At 38.6% G+C, this 11269-nt stretch overlaps 1 protein-coding gene across 1 annotated transcript; it reads right to left on the bottom strand.

Moving 5' to 3' along the window:
- Nucleotides 1-4177: 4177 nt before the first annotated feature.
- LOC129007194 (olfactory receptor 5B12) lies at nucleotides 4178-5203 on the bottom strand. The gene is given in 3 exon segments (XM_054437724.2): nucleotides 4178-4600; nucleotides 4602-4822; nucleotides 4825-5203. Coding segments are annotated over 3 exon segments (942 nt in total). The 5' UTR covers nucleotides 5123-5203.
- Nucleotides 5204-11269: the final 6066 nt, after the last annotated feature.

The raw sequence follows: 11269 nt of genomic DNA, 5'->3' as shown, positions 1-11269 counted from the left end.
TGTCTCAGTCAACAGTATGCAATGAGTAACACCCGGAAGTCAGGATAGTTAGAATTTACTTGTACTGCATATTGTGGCTTGTGGCATTAACAAAAGTCTAAAAGCACCACTGATAGTGGTGACCAAAGGTACTAGTGTAAAAGGATGGAAGTGGTCAACGTGCTGGAAGAATTGTTTTAACCAAACTGTTCCAGTGGTTTGATCTTGCCTCTGGTTTCTGCACTCTCTCTTCCTTTAATTATTTCCAGCTTAATTATCCAACTTTCTCCTTGGTTCTGGGAGCACACCATTATTCTTCAAATAAATTCTTTTTTGTTTAAGTTAGCCAGAGTTGGTTTCTGTTGTGTACATCCAAGGTTGTCACCTCTCTCTCCCACATACCACCCACATTCATGATAGGCAGGGATAGTGATGGTGGAGAGACACTTACCAGGTTCCACTGACACTTCTGCTCTGTTATGAAATGCCTTGTCATATCTCTTAAACTCCCAAGCAGGCCATGACTAGACTCCTTGGCACCACATACCAAACATCAAAGAGATGACATTATAATGCCATGTCTTAAATATGGGGAAAACAGACATCCTTCTTTGTCTCTGCTTATTCACATTATCTCAACTTACTTATGCACTGGCCATGATGTTTTATCAACTATGTTCAGTAGAGGAATTCCAAGTCAATTCGCTGGGAAAGAAAATAAAAAGAAAAGCCATGAAAGAGGAGCATATTTGGCTCAGTTCTCAGGCTTTCTTATTAAATACCAATTCATATTAGTAGGTTATTATACTGGAAAATGACCAAAAAAAAACAAGCTCAAGTATACCAGTTGGCTTATTTCAAGTACACTAATTTTATGCCTTCATATTTAAAGTAAATTTCTTGTAGGCGGCATGCAGTGGGTCTTTTTTTTTTAAAAAAAAATTATCTAACGTTCTTTTTCAATTTGCTGAGTCTACACTATATTTAATGTACTCGTTGACACAATGAATCAAAATCTAACATCAGGTTAGGCACGGGTGGCTCATGCCTGTAATCCCAGCACTTTGGGAGGCCGAGGCAGGCGAATCACTTGAGGCCAGGAGTTCAAGACCAGCCTGACCACCATGGTGAAACCCTGTCTCTACTAAAAATGCAAAAATTAACCAGGCATGGTGGTACACACCTGTAATCCCAGCTACTTGGGAGGCTGAAGCAGGAGAATCTCTTGAACCCGGGAGGCAAATGTTACCATGAACTGAGCTCATACCATTGCACTCCAGTCTGGGTGACAGAGCACAGTTCTGTTCAAAAAACAAAAACAAAACAAGCAAACAAACAAAAAAACCTACAATCTTCCTAGTTTTTTTTCTATTTTTTCCATCTTTTGTTTCTTTTGTCTTCTTTTCCTTTTTAAATTATTAACTATCTTTATGATTCCGTTTTATCTCCTCCACTATTAACTTATTATTAAATACTTCTCTTAAAAATTGTTTTAGTTATTGCCCTAGAGTTTACAATATATGTTTAGAATTCATGAAAGTATGCTTCTTTATAATACTGTGCCATTTTACGAGTAGTTTAAGGATGTTGCAAACATATACTGCCAATTATGCACTCTAATACTTTATATTATTGTTATACATTTTCTTTTTACGTTTTCTATAAATAAATATACAGTATATTCCTACTATTTATGATTTAGACAATCATCTTCTAAACAATTAAAAATACAAAAAGAGTAGGTCTTGGCCGGGCGTGGTGGCTCACGCCTGTAATCCCAGCACTTTGGGAGGCCGAGGTGGGTGGATCATGAGATCAGGAGATCGAGACCAACCTGGCTAACACAGTGAAACCCCATCTCTACTAAAAATGCAAAAAAAAAAATTAGCCAGGCATGGTGGCAGGCACTTGTAGTCCCAGCTACTCGGGAGGCTGAGGCAGGAGAATGGTGTGAACCCAGGAGGCGGAGGTTGCAGTGAGCCAAGATAGCGCCACTGCACTCCAGCCTGGGTGACAGAGCAAGACTCCGGCTCAAAAAAAAAACAACAAACAAAAAAAGAGTAGGTCTTATGTCTGTTTTCTATCTTCATTTATCTCATTTTCAGTCCTCTTCATTTCTTTGCACCAATGTAAATTACCAATTGGCATCATATTTCTTATGCCTGAAGAAATTCCTTCAATATTTCTTGCAGTGAAGGGCTGCTGACAATGAACTTTCAGCATGTGTGTCTGAAAAATATTATTTCTCTTTTATTTTTGAATATATTCACTTGGTTTAACAGGGTTTCTTTATTATTTCAGCATTCAACAGATATTTTCTGGCATGCACTGTTTCTGATGAGAAATCTGCGGTGAATCTTGTTTTTGATCCTCTGTGTGTAATGTGTCTTTTTTCCTCTGAATGTATTTATAATTTTCTTCTTATATTTGGTTTTCAGCAATCTGAATATGACACGTATAGGTGTTAGCCATTTTGTTAAATTCATAGTATACAGAGCAAAACAAAAAAGTCCCTGTGTAAATAGCCTTTGGTCTAATGGGGAGACATTAAAAACTTAAACTCACAGATAAATATATAATTATAAATTATAATATATATTATGAAAAAAAAACAATTTTCTCAGAGAGGATTATAACAGAGGAAGCTTAAATTTAAAAGGATAGAATAAGGCCAGGCGTGGTGGCTCATGCCTGTAATCCCAGCACTTTGGGAGGCCAAGGCAGGCAGATCACTTGAGGCCAGGAATTCAAGACCAGCCTGGCCAACATGGTGAAACCTCGTCTCTACTAAAAATATTATACAAAAAGTTAGCCAGGCATGGTGGTGCATGCCTGTAATTCCAGCTACTCAGGTGGCTGAGGCATGAGAATAGCTTGAAGCCAGGAGGTGAAGGTTGCAGTGAGCTGAGATGGTGCCACTGCACTTTTCCCTGGGCAACAGAGTGAGACTCTGTGTCAAAAATAAAAAATAAATAAATAAAAATTTAAAGGGTAGAATAAACATTTCCAGAATGGCAAAGCAAGGACCTCCAAAAATCTGCTCTTCCATAAAAGCAATTATAACACAGGCAAAACTGTGTATAATAAAAATGTTTGAAACTCTAGAAACTAACCAAGGACATGCAACAATTCAAGGAGTATTCATTCAAAAATAATGACTGAATCTCAGTATCAATGGTGAGTTTTGTGGCATGTTAGCTTGCTTTATCCACCAGCTCTGTGGTAACCTTGAAAACCAGCACACATGGAACTATGGTAGCTGAAAAAAACATTGGCCTAACAACCACCGAAGTGAACAAAATGTGTTGGAGATTGCTAATGGTCCTGCTTCCCAGAGAATTGTCACTGTTTCACCTATTTGGCAGCTTCCTAGGAAAACCCCATTCACAATTTTGTCTCTATTTCACCAGACTCAGTTCACTCAGTGAAAAAGTTTTATTCCTAGAGTGTTTGTCAAAGTGTTGAGCAGCAATTGTTTAACATTGCAATTGCCTGAAAATGTAAATATCAGTTGGAGCATACAATAATCTAACCAAACTCTTAAAAAAAATTGATGAAGGCTTTAGAAATCCATAGAGGGCTTTGAAAAGCTCCCATTTCTGGGGATTACAAAAATCATGCATATGGGCAAGGCCTTATGTATGCACAGGAAAGACCTGAGAGGACCTAATGTTTCATTTGTGGCTGACCTTGAGGCTCTGCACAGAGGACATGAAGATTAAAGGCAGAATTTAAACTGCTGGAGCACTGAAAACATGCTCCAACACACACATGCAAAGCCCATGCATAAGGCTTCAGAGAATTAGCAATTTAAAGCACTTAAAAATCTCTATCCAATTGTTAGTTGACCACTAACCTAACTGAGTAGAAATTTCAGTGGCCACACACAACAAGAAATGCAGAATTAACATAAGTAACTCAGGAAAATCACTAAACAAACAAAAGCACCACCAATAAAAACAAAGCCTAGATGAGAGGAGAGATCTGATTTTTAGAATATGCTATTTTTTATTATCTAAAATGTCCAGATTTTAACAACAAAAAAAGTGTCACTTAAAGAATGAAGAAAGTATGGCCAATTCATATATTTAAGAAAACAGTCAATAGAAACTGTCCATGAGGAAACCCAAATATTGGACTTGGTAGACAAAGATTAATATGAGGTGGAAAAAATTATCTTATTGTGAATTCTTTATAATTAAAATATGAATCCTATAGAGGCCTTTGCCTTCGCTACAGTCTTTTTAAAGGCACTCTTAACCTCTTTGTTCCTCAGGCTGTAGGCCAGTGGATTCGACATGGGAATGACTATGGCATAGAACACAGATGCCATTTTGTCAGTGCCCATGAAATGGCTGGAGCTAGGTCGTAAGTACATAAAAATGCCTGTCCCATAAAAGATGGAAACTGCAGTAAGGTGGGAAGCACAAGTGGAAAAGGCCTTCTGGCATCCTTCAGATGAGTGCATCTTCAGGATGGTGATAAATATAAATAAGTAGGAGATCAAGATTACCAGCATAGAAAAGAGGTCATTGAATCCCACCACAAAAAAAATAACCATCTCACTGATGTAGTTGTTTGAACATGAGAGAGCCAAGAGAGGAGAAGCATCACAGAAAAAAGTGTTCAACTACATTGGATCTACAGAAGGAGAGCCTGAAAGTGTTCCTAGTATGAATGGATGCATTCAGGAAACCACAGACGTAGGAGCCTATGGCCAGGCAAGCACATACATTTGTTGTCATGGTGGTGGTGTAATGCAGGGGTTTACACAATGCTGCATAGCGGTCATAGGCCATTGATGCCAGGAGGAAACTTTCTGCAGTGATAAAGGCTACAAAGAGAAGAATTTTGTGGCACAAGCATTGTATAATATGAATTTGTCTCCTGTGAGGAACCCCACCATCACCTTGGGAGTGACACCTGAGGAATAACCAAAGTCCACCAGGGAGAGGTTACTGAGGAAGAAGTACATGGGGGTGTGGAGACAGGAGTCCAATAGAATCAACTCAATCATCCCCAGGTTCCCAACCAGAGTGATGAGGTAGATGAAAAGGAAGACTATGAAGAGTGGGATCTGCAGTTCTGGGTCATCAGTTAACCCCACAAGAATGAATTCAGTCACCTCTGTGTTGTTCTCCATTGGGAATTATGTAGCTGCCCTGTAGAAATGAAAAGACAGAATCAGAATGATAAATGGAGGGAGGACTACTGAGATAAATCAGCATGCCCATTTTTTGCTTTGTTCCAGTATTGCAATTACTTGTTTCCAGGAGTCCCGGATCTAAAACATGTCCATGACCACAAAATGCAACTTTAAATTACAATAATTCATAGAGCATTCTTAATAAAATGATGTTGGAGATAATCCATCCCAAACTCCTAATTTCATGGATTACTGAACTAAGGTACAGAAAAGGAAAGATTCACACAAGATCATCAGGCTACTTAATTGGAACAGGTGAAATATAAAGCCAAGTCACTTTGAATTAAAGCCTTAATTCTTTATCACAAAGAAAAATTCCTTTAAATATTTTACATTCAATCTAAACTGGGCACAAGATAGTAATTTATTTAATTGACTGACTGCCTGATGGAGTAATTAAATCTATCATTGTAAGTCAATGTGAAGAATGGAATAGCACAAAATTAGGAATCAAATATACTTACCAGTTTTCTTGGCTTCATGTAAATAACCTACATTTCTGGATCTCAGTTAAATGATAATAACTGGATCCACAAATATTTATAACTACTTACAACCCTTAAAAAAATCTTCAAAAAGTTAAAAAGGAACATGACTCTTCAGTAATACCAACCAATTGACCAATCAACATAAATCTCTGGATGTGTTCATTTCTTCATTCTCTCTACAACCTCTAATTTCGAATGGAGCACCACCATGTTGCGTGCTAATTGCCAGGTTTACATTAATGCATGAGATACATTTCCTGACCAGATAGATATCTAAACTGATAAATATTATGTTTAAGTTCAGAATATTCTTATTCTCCATTCCCAAGGAGAGAGAAGTGTTTTCTTATTTGCTCAGAACTGTGTGATAGATGTTAATCGCATCTACACTGCAGACCATCAGTCAGTCCATAATATAGTTAATAAATTGTGTGACCAATGACCAAATGTTTTTAGTGGCAGAATTAGAACATGAGATTAGGTCTCCTCATTCCAATAGTTAGTTGTGCCTTATGTAATTTTGCACATCTCTATTTCAGTGCATTTTATAACTGGCTTGTAAGCCTGATTTCTTCCTCGTTTATTAATCACCATTCCTTCTGTCTCTCTTTTTAAAAAAATATTAGTATGGGCTTCCAGATTATGGTAAAATTTTATGTTGATATTCCATTTGACTATCTCAACAATTCTGGAATTAGGAGAACTAATATTATCATATTTTCTGAAAAAGAAAACTGATAAATAAATAGTTTAAATAAATTGCTCAGAGTAATGTAATCTTACTCTTTGTAAAGCAGGGACTCGAGGCCTTCTTGTGCTTTTTCTTTATGTCACATGATAAGTAAACATATTCTAATAGAAACTCATTAGTGCTTAGAAACACAAGTTGGGAATGCCTAATCCAAAAATCCAAAGTCTAAAATGCTTCCAAATCCAAAACTATGAGAACCAACGTGATGCTACAAATGGAAAATTCCACACATAAGTATGTAGCACATACTTTGTTTCATGCGCAAAAATTATTTAAAATATTATGTAAAATTACTTAGGCTACGGATATAACGTGTATATAAAACATAAATGAATTTTGTGTTTAAATTTGGGTTTCATCCCCAATATATCTCATAAACATGCAAATATTCAAAAATTCAAAAAAATCCAAAATCCAAAACACTTCTGTTCCCAAATATTTTAGATGAGGAATACTCAACATATATAGCCTCTGGATGTGTGAAACAGAGAAAAGAAGTAGTCAAAATATTAGAACCAAATCTCTGATTAAACCAAAGGAGAAATGGGTACCTTGATGCATTTTTCTAGTTACCTCTGCCCCTGCAGCTTTGTGCAGACAATAGATTTGATCCAGAGACTTACCTTTCTCCCTGAGAAACACAAAATTCATGTCCAGCACTTTCAATATAAGTGAATGTCACATCAGAAATTAAGTCCTTTAAAGAAGGAAAACAACTTTTTGGAGACTGCTCTTTAGTGTTTGGCCAAAAGGCTTAAAGTTCTTTAGAGTCAGGGGGAAATTGAAAGAAAAATGCTATTGGCTTTGGAATCAGCTAACAAGAGCTCTACTCCTGTATTTACTGCCCCTTCTTTGTAGATAAGTCTCTTAACCATTTGAATATCAATAGCTAAATCTATAAAAAAGAAAATAATAAAAGATAGTCCCAACAACATCCCGCCTGAAAACTGCTGCTATGGTAAGAAAAGAATAGGAAACCTATGATTTCTTATACTTGGTAAGAGGTGATAATCATAACCTCAATTAATATAATTATTATTGGTTTTTTTTCCTAAACATTGTTGCAGGCTCTTTGCTATATATCAGTTTTGGAGAAGGACATAGTTACTGCTAGATGACTATTGACAATCAGATGAATAAATAAATGGTCAAAGTGACTCTGGTTCTGGGGCTGCTGCCTCTAATATGAAGCCAAATGGAATCATCATACAGGTACTTGATCAGTTTAAAAGTGGGAACCAGGAGGTAATTGTATGGTCATGGAGCTCTCAGGGGACACATACTCTATGAGGGCTACAAAACACTTCATCTCACATAACTGGAAATCAGGTGATTAAAGTATCTATGGAAATTCAGCTCTGCTTGTGGTGGGAGATCATGAGTGTATTTATGTTACTTTCAGTTATTCTCTTGGGTAATGCACAAATTAAGCCACAGCATGTCCTTCAAGACTGTTATTTGACATAAATACTAAGAGACAGAGACATACATTTTATCATTAAATAAGGGATGTGGACTTCAGGGATTAGTATTTCTTTTAATTCACCTTAAATGTTTGAACCATTGAGAAGAAATATTAATTCATCAACTGTTTATTGATTGCAAATGGATTTTAGCCATAGTAATGAGAGCTGAGAACATAGACCCATTCAAAATAAACATCATTCTTGGGCCCATGGTGTTTAAATCTAATGGAGAAGATAGATGGTAAGCAAATAAGCCCCCTAAGAAACATGCATAAATATGCATATTTACACATATAAATACATATGCACATATATATAATTATGTGTGGAATAAGCATGTAACTGTACATAAAAATGAGATAAAAAATAAGTCTACTTTATATTGTTTGGTCAGAATGTTTTCTCTGGAAAATTAAGATTTCAGCCAAGTTTGGCAGGGCACGGTGGCTCAAGCCTGTTATCCTAGCACTTTGGGAGGCCAAGGCAGGCGGATCACGAGGTCAGGAGATCGAGACCATCCTGGCTAACACGGTGAAACCCCTTCTCTACTAAAAAATACAAAAAAATAGCCGGGCGTGCTAGCGGGCACCTGTAGTCCCAGCTACTTGTGAGGCTGAGGCAGGAGAATGGCGTGAACCAGGGAGGCGGAGCTTGCAGTGAGCCGAGATCACGCCACTGCACTCCAGCCTAGGGGACAGAGAGAGACTCCATCTCAAAAAAAAAAAAAAAAAAATTTCAGCCAAGTTTAAAAATGACAAAGAACTAGTATGGAAAAGATCATTCCAAATGAAATGAAATGTATGTAGTAAAGGACCCAAGTTTCAAGAAAGTTAACAAAATCTAAAAGAAGCCAGTATGTTTTCTTCATAACTAGGCCTCTTCCTTGTCAATTTCTATTTCAGCATCCTCCACTAAAGAAACCTTGACAAACAAAACAAACAGAGTGACACATAAACAAGATGGCAGAATAGGAGATACAATCATCTTCCCCTCACACAAAAAATCAACCAATATTTATCCATGAATGATAATAGGCTTAGTAAGACTCAAGGGACCATTTAAAAATCTGTAGCAACATAGTGAAACAAAAAAGGTGGGAGGGGAATAACCACATAGAAAAGACTGTTGGAGATAAGTATTATCTGACATGTCTAGAGATGTCTAGGAACAAAGAAAAGCAAGTTCTAGCATTATCAACCATGTTATGAGCGCCACCATTGTTCCCAGCAACCTGCTCTACAGAGAACACTGCCATCTTTCACTACCAAGATAATCAACAGCCATCCCCACCATGGAGCCCCCAGAAAAGGAAACACTGCTGGACCACTGCTTCTAGAAGGGGCAACTGTTTTGTTGCCCCATGGCCAAAGCCACCATTCCTTCCAACTTTGCACATGCCTCAAACACTGGAGCCACTACTGTTATAGGTTAGCCACACCCCACACCTTAGAGCCCCAGTTGCTGTGTGTGCATACACACTCCATGCACCAACTCCACTACAATATTGAGCAGCCTGAGGCCCAGAGCCCAGAGCCACTGTAGCTCTGAGCAAACCTACACTCTGGACCCTAGAGCCACTGTATCTCTGCACATGCCTGGACTTTGGCCCCCAGCTTCTCAGCTGCTTCACAAGCATCTGTGCCCCACACACAGTTATCAATGCAGCAGTGGGGCATCTACACCCAAGGCATTCATATCATCAACACTTCAGACTCCAGAGTGATTGTGCCTGTGTGCATGTCCATGCTTCAGATCTTGGCTCCATGACTGTTGCACAAGCACCATGCATCTGATATCAGTGTCACCACAACTACAAGTGTACCCACTGGACACTGTGCCAAAAGTGATCTCCTCAGCCATGATTTTCCTTTGGAATAAAAAGAGATTGAGAAGACCTTAGTTGCTTTCACCACTGAAGACCCCATTAGCTCTTACTGCTGCTATTGATACCCACAGTCTTGGCTTCTAAAAATTCCTGCAATCTTCACCAATGCCAACCTAAGTTGACAGAGCAGCACAAAGACTATACCACTGCACCCTTGCCAGAGCCCAAACTGCCACATCTCTCCCAGTCAGTGCCATAGCATTCTCCCTTAAGGGAAAGCCTTTTCCCAGTGAAACCAGCACATAAAGTCTGGAAGAGGTGACTGTTCTACCAAATGTGCAAACATCAATGAAGGATAACAGGATATATGAAAAAACAAGGAAATATATTACCACGAATAATATCAGCCAGGCATAGTGGCTCATGCCTGTAATCCCAGCCCTTTGGGGGGCCAAGGCAGGAGAAATGCTTGAGTTCAGGAAGTGAAGAGCAGCCTGGGCAACATAGCAAGATCCTGTCTCTACTAAAGATAAAGAAATTAGGTGGGCATAGTGGCATATGTCTGTAGTTCCAGATACCAGGGAGCCTAAGGCAGGAGAATCACCTGAGCCCAGGAATTTGAGACTGCAGTGAGCCATGATTGTGTCACTGTACTCCAGCCTTGGGGACAGAGCATGACTTTGTCTCAAATAATAGTAGTAATAATAATTTCCCAGTAATAAGCCCCAAAGAAATGGAGATCTACAAACTGCCTGACAAAGAATTCAAAATAGTTGTCTTAAGGAGGCTCAGCAAACTAAAAGAGAACACAGAGAGACAACAAATTGAAACCAGTAAAATAACAAATGAGCAAAACAAGAAGTTTAACAAAGAGATTAAAAATTTAAAAACTCCATAAAGCCTGGAGTGGAAGAATACAATGCATAAAATAAAAATGCAGGTCATCAGCAGAATTGATCAAACAGAAGAAAGAACTTGTAAACTTGAAGATAGATTATTTGAAAAAATAAAATCAGAGAAGAAAAAAAGTAAAAAGGATAAAAAGAAATGAAGGAAGCCTATGGAGATCATCATGGCAGAGGGGAGGCAGGACTAGATTATAGTTCTGGACAGAGCAGAGTGTGGAGGCTCACATTCCGAATTTAAGCTCCAGATCAACTGCAAAAACAAACCATCAATCTCAAGAGTACCCACAGACCCTCTGAAAGAAGTGGACTGCTCCAGCAGGACCTGGGAGACATTCCAAACACCATGAGTGCCCCAACTGCAGAAGTGGGAAAGGGAGACCTCCTGTCCTGAACACACACCACCTACTAGAGAAATTGAAGGTCTGTTTGTGGGAGAAGGTTCTGACCTTACCTGGAGCTGAGTCAATTTAGAGAGCTGAGTGAAATACAGGGGTAAAGGAAGGATCAGAAAGGTCCTAGGAGCTCGCTGGGTCCCCAAACAGCCCATTCCTGCTTGGCACCACAGGGATCCTTGGAAGGCTGGCCAGAGGAGCAGGTGGTAAAACTACACAGGGAGAAGGAAATCTTTAGCTGAGCTCTATAACAA

Source organism: Pongo pygmaeus, chromosome 9 (genome assembly GCF_028885625.2).
Source record: "Pongo pygmaeus isolate AG05252 chromosome 9, NHGRI_mPonPyg2-v2.0_pri, whole genome shotgun sequence".
Lineage (NCBI taxonomy): Eukaryota > Metazoa > Chordata > Mammalia > Primates > Hominidae > Pongo > Pongo pygmaeus.
Note: the sequence above shows the minus strand (reverse complement) of the source record. Positions and strands in the feature narration are given on the sequence as shown.